This window comes from Ictalurus furcatus, chromosome 22 (genome assembly GCF_023375685.1).
Source record: "Ictalurus furcatus strain D&B chromosome 22, Billie_1.0, whole genome shotgun sequence".
Taxonomy (NCBI): Eukaryota; Metazoa; Chordata; class Actinopteri; order Siluriformes; family Ictaluridae; genus Ictalurus; species Ictalurus furcatus.
In genome coordinates, this window is record NC_071276.1 from 10,148,305 (window position 1) to 10,163,039 (window position 14,735).

A 14,735-nucleotide genomic window follows, 5' to 3' on the forward strand; every position below is an offset into this window, starting at 1 on the left:
GCGATTCACAAACAGGATTTCACATGGCTTGAAACTCTTTCATAAAGCCCAGCTTTGGGGAGTATCTGGGCTGTGGTTGTCCTCTGAAAAGTTTCTCCCACCTGAGCTGTGGATTTCTTGGGCCTGCCAAGAACAGGTGTATTTATAGATCATGTGACATTTTAATTGCACACCAGTGGACTCCATTTGACTAATTATGTGACTTCTGATGGTGACTGCTGGACACTAATTTAGGGGTTTCACAGCAATGGGGTGGATGATTAAGCAAATAATTATGTAAATAATTTTGCAAACCATATTGATTTTCATGGCATATAATCCAAATTAAGTCAATTCAATTCAAATGGAGTGAATACTTATGCAAGACACTGGATGTTCAATATGAAAGGTTAAATCTAAACTATAAGGCCTTCCTGGAACCCCTTTAGGAAGCTCCAAACCCTTAATTATGGAAAGAACCCAAATTAAATGGCTGAAGACAATATGATGTTATCACTATGTGTAAAAATAGATCTTCCTGCTGTACATTGTCCTATTTATTTGAATTATGTAGGATGTTATGCCACCAAACATCTTCATCGAAAAGCATTTAAGTAATTATTTACAAGGCTAAAATAAGTAACAAGTAAATGACGTCTTTAGCACTCACATTTTTCCTGAAAGCTCACACACTGTAAACCTGCCTCAACCTATATCTAGTTGTTCACTAATTTCACATATTTGCCTAAATGATTTAGGATACATTTTGACTGTAATTTATAATGAACAAAATGTAACTGAATGTTATAACATTAATGGGGCAGCTGGCTGGAATCACTTTTTCCTTAAGCCAATACGGTTTTATGCTGCATAAAATGATAAAACATGGAAAGATTATTGTGTAGAGGATAATATAGTTGTAATCTGAAACTGTTTAAAGTTTGTAAATACAGACTGAAATCTTATATCAACTTCCATCTCTCAGCTTCAGTGCAAACTAAAGGAGCAAAAATCAGACACCATGTCTCGGCTGATCGACTGCATTTGGGTTGAAAGGAAAATTGTGTTCGATGTGATTTTTTTTTTTTGCTAAACCATGCCTTTAAGAGCTGCACACTGCAGAATGAATAATAGAAGCCATCCATGCTGCAGTCACGCTATACAGCACTCACAGTGTAGGTTTACCTCAAACAGGGTCAGTGCACACACACACACACACACACACACACACACAGACACACACAGACACACACACACACACACACACACACACACACTCTTCTGCTTATCACTGCTCTTTGATGTAAGGAGGATTCACCCAAAGTCCTAGCATATTGGGCTCGACAATCTGGTTAACGTGTCAGTAGTGCTCTCTAGTGGTAAAAACCTAAACATTCTCATGGAGGGACAAACCACTTAAACTCTGAAGAACAGATGTACACTTCTCTGTAGTACCTAGTTCATACGTGTAGTACTACACGTTCATACTCATTTCTCTGTAGTACCTAGTAATTAACTGTATTTCCTGAATAATATGCTAAAAGATTAATAACTAAACAATATGCATAGGTGTAACTTATACATAGTGGATGCTGAGATATACTTTCATCACCATTTATACCCAATGTTGTCACCCAAAACTGATTTTAAAAAATGTTTTCAAAAAAACACTATGGCCAAAAGTTTGTGGAGATCTGGGCATCACACCTATACGTGCTTGTTGAACATCCCGTGCCAGATTTAGTCCCCCCTTTACTGATATAATAACTTCCACTAGATTTTGGGGCGTAACTGTTGGGATTTGTGTTCATTCAGACACGAGCATTAGTGAGGTCAGGCACTGATGTTGGGTGAGTAGGCCTGGGGTACAGTCAGCTTTCCAGTTCATACCAAAGGTGTTTAGGGGGGTTGTGGTAGAGTTCTTCCACTCCAGCCTTGGCAAATCATGTGTTCATGGAGCTTGCTTTGTGCACAGGGGCATTGACATGCTGGAACATGTCTGGGCCTCTTAGTTCCAATGTAGGGGAAATGTAATGTTACAGCATACAAAGAAATTCTATACAATTGTGTGCTTCTAACATTGTGGTAACAGTTTGGGGAAGAACCACAATTTGGGAGTGATGATCCGGTGTCCATATACTTTTCGCCATGTAATGTATTAGTTTTTATGCACCCTTATCTATTCAGTGGTTTAAGGAAGTACAAAGATGTTAGCAACAGGGACAGCAGGGGCAAATGTGCAAGCTCTGCTAAGCCTGTCTATATTAAAAATAAATAAATCAGTACAGGATTTCAGTTTTGCCATTCGCATCATGTCAGTTTCTGAAGCAAACCTATGCTTCAAGTCAGATTAGTTTTGTGGAACGAAGAGCAATAGCATCACCAATTGTTGTAAGAAAAAGAAACAGAATGGCTGGGGCTGATTTCTTTCTGACTGTAGATTCATTCAGTCCATCAGGCACAGCTCTTAGTTTCTTAGCATGGCATCTGTAATGTCTGAGTAAGTTTCTCTGAGTTTTATTGTCTTTTTTTTCATGCTTGCTTCACAAATTGTGGCATTATTGTATCGTGACTTTATTTACAGAAAACTAGTACAATCTTAATATTGTGACATATACGAGTAGTAAGTGAGAAGCTATAAACTTCTTGTAGCTGTCATTATAAAGGGAAAACTAATCAGACTACAGGATCTCATTTTTAACTTTATTTTCTTGTTTTCTTTCAATAGGCTCCCATTAAAGACATAATGTAGGTGATGTAGACCATAACAACTCAATAAAAAATACCAAACCATCCATCTTTCCTAGACTACTAGAGAGATTAAAAGTTGGTGCTGATTTAAGCACTCGTTCAACTGAAGAACCTGGACGTATGAACAGTTTTTACTTTTTTGCACCATCATCATTCTTCTTCCCAGCACTAAAATACTGTAGCAAGCTCTGTAACAGGTCATTTGTCTTTTTGGTGGATTTAGTTTCAGTTGTTATCTAGCAAAGTGGTACAAATAAGTCTTTTAAAACAATGACAGAGTATGTTTTCTTTCTGCACTAACTGAGCTGTCCTTCTGTTTTTTAGATATGTCAAAGGATATCCTCCAAACTCACCATACATCGGGAGTTCACCAACACTATGCCACCTCCTACAAGAGAAAGCTCCATTTTGCTGTCTGCGACTAGACAAGGTTCCCAGAACTATTCTAGCAAAACATACTTATCTGAAAACATACTTAGCTTAAATGTTCAAATGGAATAATGCTTAAAGGTACATTTTGTACAGTGAAAAAAAATTATAAACCTATATTAAGCAGAGGATTTCTAAGAGAAGCTATTATTTGAAATCTGTTATTGAATTATAGGAATACAGTGAGTCTCAGTAGTTTCTTTGATTAAAAACAAAAAATTGGCCCCACCCCCAGCCACGCAGCACTGCTTCTTTCCCTTAAAAGCATAGTTTGTCTCATGGTGGGTGTCGACTGGAAGAAGGGTAAAGCACATACTGTACATGTTTTCATTGCAGTTTGCCCAACAGGCAAGAAACGAATCAAATAATTACAAGCTGCTCCTTTCAAATCTTCAAAGTGTTTAATTCTTAAATGTTCAAATGGAATAATAATAATATTATTATTAGATACACTGTAGATTCTCAGTCACTTTCTCTCAGGGTTGCCGCCATAACAGTTTTGAAGACGCCAAGGCATACGGTTTCAAGAACAAGCTGATCATTGTCTCTGCTGAAACGGCTGGAAACGGCTTGTACAATTTCATCGTTCCACTGCGTGCTTATTACAGACCCAGGAAGGAGCTCAACCCCATCGTGCTGCTATTAGACAATCCGTAAGAAAACATCTGTCTCTTGAATTAGACTGAAAAACTGTAGAACCAGACTTGGTTTAAATTCTCCCAACTTTTTGGCTTTGACTGTTGTTTATTTTTCATATTAGTTTTTTAGACTATAAATAATTGCACGGATAAATGTGAAATCAGTACCTAAGTGCAGTTTCTTCAGCACTGATTTTAGATTTAAATAATTAACATGTGGGGCTTAGTGGTTAACACATCTGCCTCACACCTTCGGGGTTGGGGGTTCAAATTCCCAGCTCCATCTTCTTTAACACCCCAGGCTAATGTTCCCGTGGCCTTACCTCAGTCCGTCCTGTTCGAGTTTTGTGAGCGAGATATTGCCTCAAATATCGAATGGCCAGCCCTGCAAGGTGCTACTGACCAAGAGAGGGATGTTTATGATGGGAAACTCCTGGAACCCCCTTCCGGCCTGAGAAAACAACTCCTCCCGGTCATCCCCACGTGTGCCAAGCACATGAAACACTGCAAGGGGGGTTAAGGTGGTTAAGAATATGCCGGCTCTCGGCTCTTCTGCCAAGCCTTGGGGGAGAACGTCTTTTGCCGCAGCCACGGCCAAGAAACCCCCTAGCACTGTTCCCTCTGACCCCAACAGGACGAGGCCAGCCTGGTGCACGGCCCCAGAGGGTTTTGAGTCCACGTTTCTGGGCGGCCACCTCTCTGGACAGTTTTGCCCTCCTAGTCCAAGAGAAGGTGGCTTTCTGTCGGTGGAGTCAGCCCCCACCGTGATTTCCTGGTTCCAAAAAAGGACGGCTCACTTCATCCTATTCTAAATGTGTTGAACAAACATTTGAGGAAATACGCTTTCAGAATGCTGACACATAGCACTCTTTCTATTTTAATTCATAAGAACAACTTGTTCACGTCAGTCGATCTGAAAGATGCTTTTTTCCACATAAGCAGTTATCCCCCGCACAGGAAATTCCTTCGTTTTGCCTACCAAGGCATTCATTGCGAATTCACAGTTCTTCCTTTCAGTCTGTCATTTAGTCCGAGAGTGTTTTGTCTGTGAGTGGAGGCGGGAACCCACTCTATGGAGACTGGCGCATCCACCCGCAAGTAGTGGACTTATTGTGGGAGGATTCGGTCAGGCTGCCATTGATCCCTTCGCCTCGCACAAAAACATGCATCGTCCAATGTTCTTCTCACTAAGGGACAGGGACGCACCCCTCGGCGTTGACGTACTGACCTATCTGTGGCCCATCATGCTGCTCTACGCATTCCCTCCCCTTTGCTTAGTAGCCCCCACCATAGCCAGGTGAGAGTTCAGAGCCTGACCCTCATTATGGTGGCAGTGCCATGGTCAAGCACATGCACAAGGTGCCATGCCATGGTCCCTCTCAGACAGGGTGGGCTTCTGGGCTTGGCCCGTGAGAGGGCAAACCTGAATGCATTGGTGCTCCCTCCACATGTGGTCACCACCATACAGAGTGCTATGGCCTCCTCCACACATTTCCTATATGATTGTAAGTAGCGTGTGTTCGAGGAATGATGCGATGGGTGCTGCCTGATAGCGTATCAGTGTTCGGTTTCAGACATTTGATGTTTTTTGCATGACCTTATGGACGTAATGGTAAATCTTTTCCCACTATTAAGGTCTACCTAGTGGCTATTGCTGCATGCCATGTTAGGTTCGATGGCACGACAGTGGATAAAACACCCCCTTGTTCGCTGGTTCATGAAGGGCACTCATCGCTCTGGAGGCTCTGTCCCAACAGCCTTTTGAGCCCCTGGGGGACATTTCCCCTAAGCTTCTGTCCTTGAACACGGCTTTACTCCTGGCCCTGGCTTCAGCCAAACGTATCTGTGATTTACATGCACTCTCTGTTCATGCCTTCTGCACTAAATTCTCTCGCAGTGGAAAAGTTTTTTCTTAGGCCCAACCCGAATTTTATGCCTAAAGGTGTCCTTGCCCCATTTCTAAGCAATGCCTATCACATTGGCTTGTGAAAGGTATTACTTTGGCATATGAATCAAAGGGAGTGCAGCCTCCAGAGGGCCTCGGAGCACACTCTACTAGGGGCATGACTACCTCGTGGGCTCTGTTTCGGGGAGTCTCACTGCAGGACATCCGTTCTGCAGCAAGCTGCACCTCTCCCCATACATTTGTCAGTATACTACCGGCTCGATGTCACTAGGACCCCGATAGCTCACTCTGTCCCTGGTAGCTCACGCTGTCCTCTCTTAAGCCCTCTTCTCTATGATGAAGCTTGGGCTGTCAGACTTCGCTTATTCATGTCACCAGCATGTCCTTCATGTTCCCCCTGCGTACCACTGTCACCTTTGTGCATGGTGTTACCAGGCACGTCATTATGGGATGCGTCAAGCACCACCTATCTAGGTGACCATCCCCATAGCTTACAGGGCCTTACTGTGAGTGTGTTGGGCACTCCCATAGATGGATCTCTCCACTTGATGTTTCAGAGAACCAGGGTTACAGTCAGTAACCTGTTGTTTTTCTCGAATGTTCTGCCCTGTGACACAGTATGGGCAGCAGTTGGAAAACATGTGGCTGGTTGGCTTCATGTGTCTTGAAGGACAGCTGTTCTGCAGCAAGCTGCACCTCTCCCCATACATTTGTCAGATACTTCATCCTCCCCAGTTGCTAAGTGACCACAATTGAGGGAGAAAACTGGGGGAAAAGTGTGAGGAATGGTTTTAATTAGACTTGCACCGAGGTATGCAGGGCCCTCAGTGGATTAGCTGTAATGGCTCCCACTCAGTATTTTTTCACATTGTTATTTGGCAGCATGTTGCTGATGCAAAGTGGAACATTTCACAACACAATATGATGCTCATTAAATTCTGTCGTCTCTAGAGCGTGACAGTTTGCTTTCCCTGCACTCTCCAGAATTTCCATAGCAACACTCGAATGCTGTCACATGTTCGTACAAACTAGACCCAGCTCTGCAAGGACCAGGTGCTACCTTGGCACTCACAGAGTAGGGATGGTGGATTATATTGCTCAAGCTGCTCTTTTTCCTCCTCTAGGCCAGATAATCATTTTCTGGAGGCCATCTGCTGTTTCCCCATGGTGTACTTTATGGCCGGCACCATAGACAAGTAGGTACTCGTGGTTTGCCACTTATTTCATTCAGGCATATGGGAATCATACACATCCTTCAGAATGAAATAGCCACACCCTAATATGAATATATGCTGAATTGTTTTTGTAGTTTGGATAATCTGCTGCAGTGTGGGATTATTTACGCTGATAACCTAGTAGTGGTGGATAAGGAAAGCACTATGAGTGCAGAGGAGGACTACATGGCTGATGCTAAAACTATTGTCAACGTTCAGACCATGTTTAGGCAAGTCGTTTTCTTTAATCACATAACAGTGCACAAATAAGGAGCATCTATGTCTATATGTCGTCACACTATTTATTTTAATTTCTCTCTCTGTCTTTAGGTTGTTTCCAAGTCTCAGTATTATCACTGAACTAACTCATCCCTCTAATATGAGGTTCATGCAGTTTCGAGCCAAAGACTGCTACTCCCTGGCTCTCTCCAAGTTAGAGAAGGTAAAATCTCATCACCAACAAAGCACATTTTCTCATCTTGCCAGATTATTTACAATATGGCCATGTGCTCAGTTTATTTTTGCTCTGCTAGCGGTAATAGTAATAGTAATAGATCCCGAAGAAGCTAGAAATCACTTTATATCACATCGACTAGCTAGCTAGCTATCTCACATTGATATGTACGTTCCTGTTAAAGTGCTTCCAGTAAAATTGGCTTCCCTTCTTCTTTTTCATCTTCATCTGATGAGCGTTCATATTTTAAGTCCTGAAAAGTTTCGTTTGCCATCTCATGGCGAACACAGACGAGCGGAGTGATACACACAGTGAAACGTCCCACTGTGTTTATGGGGAATATAGGCACTCTCGGAACACTGCTCGACTAATCAATTTAGTGGACCGGACCTAACTGTTGTATAAATATTATCAATACATGTTTAAATATGCCAATGTATAAAGTGAATTAAAAACAAGACAGGCATGATATGGCCAGACATAACTCTGTCTTGAAGACTTTTCTGTGTGAACACTTAAAGGAACAGCTTTACCTTTGACTGTGGCATAACTTGACTTATTATGATCTTTTTTCAGATCGAGAGAGATAAGGGCTCTAATCTTGCATTCATGTTCCGCCTCCCGTTTGCTGCAGGCAGGGTGTTTAGTATCAGCATGCTGGATACACTCCTCTACCAGGTGGGCTGCTTTTCTGAACACACACTACACCTCTAAGCTTGGCTCTGCTCGACACCACAGTGGGCTCGGCGTCACAGTTTGAGGGGTATGGGTGGGGACCACTCGTTTTTGGGAAAAACCCATCACAAGATCAGATCCACTGCAGGGTACCGTGGAAACAAGTTTCAAAAATATTGAATATTATGACATTGTCCCTTGAAATGAGTTTCCCCATTATGTGTTTTTTATTTATTTATTTATTTATTTATTTTACTGTTCACTGTATTTTTACCCACCAACCCCCCTTCACAGGAGTACACATTATCCCTCTTGAGGGTTGGTCTTTTAACATCAGAATGTGTTTTGGCTTGGATTCAAGTTTTCGAGCTGATTTCAGGTTTCAATGAGTTTTGTGGTCCTCAGGCATTCAGACAGAGGAATGATATTGATTTTCTGTGGTTCATGTGCGCCTTCTGAGCTTTGTTCCCTTCCTCCCGTTGTTTCTTCTAGTCTTTTGTTAAGGACTACATGATTCCTATTGCTAGACTCTTGCTTGGGCTAGACACTACCCCAGGCTCCGGCTACCTCTGTATGGTAAGTGCACACACACACACACACACACACACACGCACGCACGCACACACACACACATACACACACACACAACACTTAATGTATTGGATATTATACCAGTCCCATAATATTACAAGTCATAAATCATGATTGTTTTTGTCTGCTGTAATATGAAATTATATTATAAGATATTAGACACAAATCAGTTCTACAGCAGAAATGCCTAAGCTGCTTACCGCACATACTAATCGAACTCACTGTCTCTGGTGGAACAGATGAAGGTAACAGAGGAAGACTTATGGATCCGGACATATGGAAGGCTTTTTCAGAAGCTCTGTTCCTCCAGCGCTGAAATCCCCATCGGCTTGTACCGCACCGAATCCCACATGTTCTCATCATCAGAGGTACAGCTTAAAGAGCTACTACATTTTTTATTCTGCCCCCTTGTATGACTACTTGATGTGGATTGCCACTACAACTGTAATCTGATGTTTTTCCATTGTAATCATTCATACCCTCTAATGTAGCATTTAGCATTTTATCCACCTCAGTTGAAAGTGTGTGATAAGTTTGTCTTATTAACCAGCGTGTTACAATTCTTAGCTTTAGCTATGCTTTAGGATGTTTATCTTATCCATTTATCAAGAAGTACTCTGAGATACTTGATAAAATAATGAGCTAAATATTCCTGCTTGGAGGAAAGAGTGGTGTGATTTCTTTTGTTCAATCTGCAATATTTCATATTTCCAATTTTCTCAGCCAGTGATGGCCAGTTTTTCCCTACAGTGAGGCCAACTCTAAATAATTCGTCCCGATTTCACTGGTGGCATTTTTATTACTTCATTGACAACCACATTGCGATTAGTGTCTAAGCAGATGAATCAGGCTTCATTAGCTCTCTCAGTTCGAACAAAAGCTGGTCCTTCGCTTGGCTAAACATTAACACGCCTCCTGACAGTGTTTTATTTGAGAATCTGCAGCCAGAGATTGATGATGTGTTTCTTTTATCACACAGCTCGTATACAGCAACTCCTGAAGGCAAACAAGTCAGATTTAAGCTTCAAACTTGTAGATATGATTTTCTGATATGTAGGCTACTTGGGTACATTTCCTAATACAAAAACAGTATACAGTACATCCCCCTAGTTTTTGGAGCTCGATTGATTGAGACTTAGTATTTGAAGTTTTCCAATGGTATAAATGCAGCCCCGTTTTGCTTCTCAGAGCTTCTAAAAAACATAATTCTAATAAAAAAAAAATACCCGTCAAACTATAATAATGAACCATTGATTTTTCTTATGTTGGTGAGCAGTCTCAGGTGTCTGTAAACGTGGACGAGTGTGAGGACCCACGGGACCGGCGCGAGTCCTGGAAAGAGAAAACAGCCCATAGGCACTCGACAGGCAGCGACCAATCAGAACATCCACTGCTAAGGAAGAAGAGCATGCAGTGGGCACGGAGGCTAAGCAGGAAGAGCACAAAGCCCCCGAGCCGTGCTGAACGCATCAACCAACAGCGCCTCAACCTCTACAGACGCTCAGAGAGACAGGAGCTCTCCGAACTGGTGAAGAACCGCATGAAGCACCTGGGTCTGCCCACCATCGGCTACGGTGAGTCAGCAAAAAAATCTGTTTGTAACGTGTCCTGTTCAAAAGTTTACACCCCCCTGGCTCTTAATGTATCGTGTTACCTTCTTGAGCATCAGTGAATGTTTGCACCTTTTATAATAGTTGTGTACGAGTCCCTCAGTCATAATCAGTGTGAAAAGATCTATCTCAACATCATATAGCCGCTGTTGGAAAGGGGTCAAATATGCAGAAGGTGCTGGAAAAGTAAAGAATGTGCAGGACCTGGAGGATTTTTCTGAAGAACAGTGGGCAGTTTAACTGCTCAGGACAAACAAGGGACTCATGAACAACTATCACAAATACAAACACAGTAATACGACACACAGTATTAAGAATCAAGGGTATGTAAACTTTTGAACTGGTTCATTTGTGTAAATTCAGTTACTATTGTGTCTTGTGGACTATATGTAAACATGTGTTATGTGAAATAGCGTGTTCAGGGCAGAACTAAATAAACAACAAAATACAGTTTTCATGATCCCGCTTATTTATTTATTTTAAATTATTAACATTGTGGAGATGTATGTAAACTTATGACTACGACTGTAAGTGCTAACAGGAACTACCTTGTCTCGCAGACATTCCACAACGTTAAATGTAACTGTAAATGGTTAAAAGTATGACATTTTGTTCATTAATGAATTGTATATTCTAATAGTTGCCAGAATGCTGTGGTATAAGAGGAGTAAAACACTTTGGGATGTATGCCAGGCTGTAGCACACAACCTAGTCACTGATTATTTTCTTAAAACAGCACACCACATCATGCTTACATGAATTGTACATGGAATATCTACAGTAAAAAAAAAATTAAATCACAGTATGTATGACAGTATATTAAAAATGTTTATAGCGACTATAAATTATTATATCACTATGTCCTACTATTCATCATGTGGATGTTGTTCCTGCATCAGCTTAAGTTTCGCTTTCTTTCTTATTTTCCCCTGTTCATTCTATTCAGCTTCATGTATTCTTTTCAAATAATAATAATAATAATAATAATAATAATAATAATAATAATAAGACAGCTATTGAAATTGATGGTACAGTACTGTTCCTGAAGTATATACTGAGAGTTTAATATTCTTAGGAGGTTTGTCAAATCCACAAAGATATATATATATATATATATACTCTTGATTTCAATTTCTTATGTGCATGATAAATTCTGTGTCGCTTGCTTGACCCCTGCATTCTTCTTCTCTTTCTGCTTTGCTTCTTTCCTCCTTGTTCTGTAGAGGACGTAGCTAATTTAACTGCGAGTGATGTGATGAACCGAGTAAATCTCGGATATTTGCAAGGTAACAATGCAAAAATGTCACTGTATGTGTTACTTACCCCATTCCACTAGATTAGTTCACTAATTTTTGTTTATTATATGGGTTGTATTTAGATTCGTGACTTCTTGTGTGGGGGAAAAGGTCATAATTATTGTGTACCGAGGCAAAACCACCTTGTTTCAATATAGGACTTCAGAGTGCAATTGCTCTCTTCAACCTTATCTTGCTGGATGAAAACATGATTAGACATCAGGATGATTTGAAAAGCTGAAGCCTGCAGTTCTGTTTTCTTCCATCTGATGTCGAAGTCGCTTACGAGCACAATATTGAAAATGGTGTAATGCCTCTTGAGTGAAGTTTGCTTTTATAGGAAAAATCCACCCTGAACGACTTGCATTCGAATCTTTAGAATTAACATGTGCTTTCCAATGGCGTCCAAAGATTTTTTTAATAAAATAAAATTCTGAGTTGACTTGCTCTGTTTTCACTTTGCAGTCCCTCCAGGATTTCCCAATTTTGCGATTGCAGAAATGAACACAAAGTCAAGCAAACTCTGCAAAGTGCTGAGGAACTTGGAATTTTTCAAAATTACCACAGAATTTCCGCAGATTTTGGCCAAGACGTGTTATGTGACATCATCATGACGCACATTCAGCCAAAACCCTCTTCGATTCACGTGCGTGGAATATGAGTACAGCTAAAAGGTCTCATTTACCAACAAACATCACTGTGAAAGACCATGCACAACAATTTCATGCAATTGCAATTTCACCAATTTAAATAGTTGTCCGCAAAATAAGCCCAAAAAAACTCTGCAAATTGCATTGCAAATTTAGAAAAAAAACCCGCTGAATTCCATTCGAATGCCTGCTGAAAGTGGTGTGACCTAAAGAGAGCGAAGCAGCGGTGCTTTAGCACTTTAAAGTGTCCAGCTGTCGCACCTCCTCCCCTGTGGACACTCAAAGAGAAGATTCAACTTTCATGCTAACATCATTGTGCTTGTGATCCAATAGATCACTAGTAAGCGGAGTCAAGTCTCTGCCGTAACTCAGCACATTGCATAGCTGCATTGCATTCTGGGACTCTGAGTCCAACATTTGCGGTCTTGTTGGATTTCTTATGAATATGTCATTGGACCTCACTGTCAAATGGTGAGTGAGGAAATACGCTCGTGCTCATGTTATTAGGAGGTAACAGCAAAACCCTACATTTATCCATTATGTTTGGGATGGTTACATTTTTTTAAACCTTACTGAATACCATTGCAACTGCGCCAGCAATGTCCCTCTGTTAGGACAGTTTGACACACAACCGCAACTTCTCACGAGAATAATGAATCAGAAATATTTCAATATAATGATATTTACTGTGTTTCAGGGTGGAGTTTTCCGTTATGTAATCATACAGACAGCATACAAAAGCGAACGGATTAAAAGATGCCATTTTAAGAAAAAAGAAAAGACTCTTTTATATAATCTTTTATATTAGTTTCAGTGTCAATGCAAAAGCAAGAGTTTGTTCCTGTATGCTACTGCATGTCTGTTCTTTAAGTTTGTCATAAATACCTTTTTGTATAAATGTTTCACATGAATAGATTCCAAAACCAGAATTTTCTGTTCATCTATTGAAAAAGAACACGAGTCATGTCATGAGTCATAACGATAAAGATGATTATCTTAGTCTGTTTTTGGCCCTGATTTTCCTCTTAGACTAGTGATGTAGTTCTTTTTCTCCTCTGTATGGTACTACCTGAAGAGGGTACCTACATGACAGAGGGTACACAAGGTACATTCCTAGTTATAGGCACCTGATGATGATGATGATGATGAGGATGAGGATGATATGCTGAAGGACTTTGATTCCAGGATGTTTTTGGACAGAGTGGAGTAGAAAGCATTCTGCCTGTGTTGGGAAGGTGACACCTGAGATTTTAGTCACACTTTTAAACCCGCTGTAAGATATTTCAGAGAAACTACTAGGGAAGACACAGTTGCGCAGCACAGCATTTTTTCCCCCCCTGTAAATATTTCAGTTTTTCCCTTTTCTATTAAGTCCCACACTACCAATGTATTTTGCTTCACTCTGATTGGTTGAGCCTTGCCTTGGTGGGTGTGTCAGATGCTCTGAGCATGCCTTTATCTGTGTGTCAGTCCTGCGTGTTGGCATGGCAAGCTGGCGACGTGCGTGAGGTGGGTGGTCTCTCGGAATGGCATCGATGCATAGGCCAGGTGTGTGGATGGCTCGATGATTGGCCGCAGATAGCGTGTGCATGCGTGGGCGCATGAGAAGCGCTTGCAGCTGCATGGTGGTACATAAACACAGCCTTGGCCGCTCAATAACGGTCAGCCCTTTTCTCTCTTTTTACCCGGCCTGGTCGAATAAGTGGCTCAAACAGGTGGGTTTGGACGAGCAGAGGCACTTTGTCCCCGAGCTTGCATCCCCCTTCTATCTCCCCAGCATCACACTGCTCAGTCACTCACACACAGGTAAAACACACAGCGCTGGCCCCAAAGCCCACTCGACCAAACCAGAAAGAAGTACGACTCTCAGAATTTAGTTTTACACACACACACATACACACACACTATCCATAGTGATGGTTTACAGTGGAACTGGCAGGAAGTATCTGTAGTAGAAAATTCTGTTTTTAATCTAATACCAGACAAGAAAATATTTTTTGTTTCTGTTTTATTTTCAGAAGCAAATCCAAATCACATTTACTATACAGCCATTAGTTTGTCTTATACGTTAAGCTTGACTAACATGTGCAGTAGAGAAAATGCTCGAGTTTTAAAGTGATCATTAAGTGGTGTCTTGAGGAGCTTTGCACATTAACAGCGTCTTCTTTCTTTTTCTCCCTTGCAGATGAAATGAATGATCATCAGAACACACTGTCCTACGTGCTGATCAACCCTCCTCCAGACACTGTTCTGGAGCTCAATGATATTGTGTAAGCCTCGAAGGATGAAAGCATTTTCATCATTGCCAATTGAAATGAGCATGTACTCTACATTATTACCTAAAATAAGTGAGGCGGAATTCATTAAGAATGCTCCGATCCTACCTAGTGGACAGTATTTAATGGTCTTCCATTACTAGAGATCATTGTGCCTAAATCTGTTATTATAAATATGAATGGTTTTAACATCCTGGAAGGCGTTAGTGAGGTGGTGAGGGAAGCAGAGAAAACACCCGAATGTGTAGGAATTGTAGATTAAGCCAT

At 41.2% G+C, this 14,735-nt stretch overlaps 1 protein-coding gene across 1 annotated transcript in view; it reads left to right on the top strand.

Moving 5' to 3' along the window:
* kcnt1b (potassium sodium-activated channel subfamily T member 1b) overlaps positions 1 to 14,735 on the top strand; it is a 98,977-nt gene that overhangs the window by 81,243 nt on the left and 2,999 nt on the right. Inside the window, exons 21-31 of the mRNA XM_053610152.1 lie at positions 3,055 to 3,160; positions 3,640 to 3,812; positions 6,828 to 6,899; positions 7,013 to 7,147; positions 7,248 to 7,359; positions 7,948 to 8,049; positions 8,539 to 8,622; positions 8,877 to 9,005; positions 9,914 to 10,211; positions 11,471 to 11,533; positions 14,378 to 14,462. Of these exons, the coding sequence (XP_053466127.1) occupies positions 3,055 to 3,160; positions 3,640 to 3,812; positions 6,828 to 6,899; positions 7,013 to 7,147; positions 7,248 to 7,359; positions 7,948 to 8,049; positions 8,539 to 8,622; positions 8,877 to 9,005; positions 9,914 to 10,211; positions 11,471 to 11,533; positions 14,378 to 14,462 (1,359 nt within the window). The remainder of the gene's footprint in view (positions 1 to 3,054; positions 3,161 to 3,639; positions 3,813 to 6,827; positions 6,900 to 7,012; positions 7,148 to 7,247; positions 7,360 to 7,947; positions 8,050 to 8,538; positions 8,623 to 8,876; positions 9,006 to 9,913; positions 10,212 to 11,470; positions 11,534 to 14,377; positions 14,463 to 14,735) is intronic.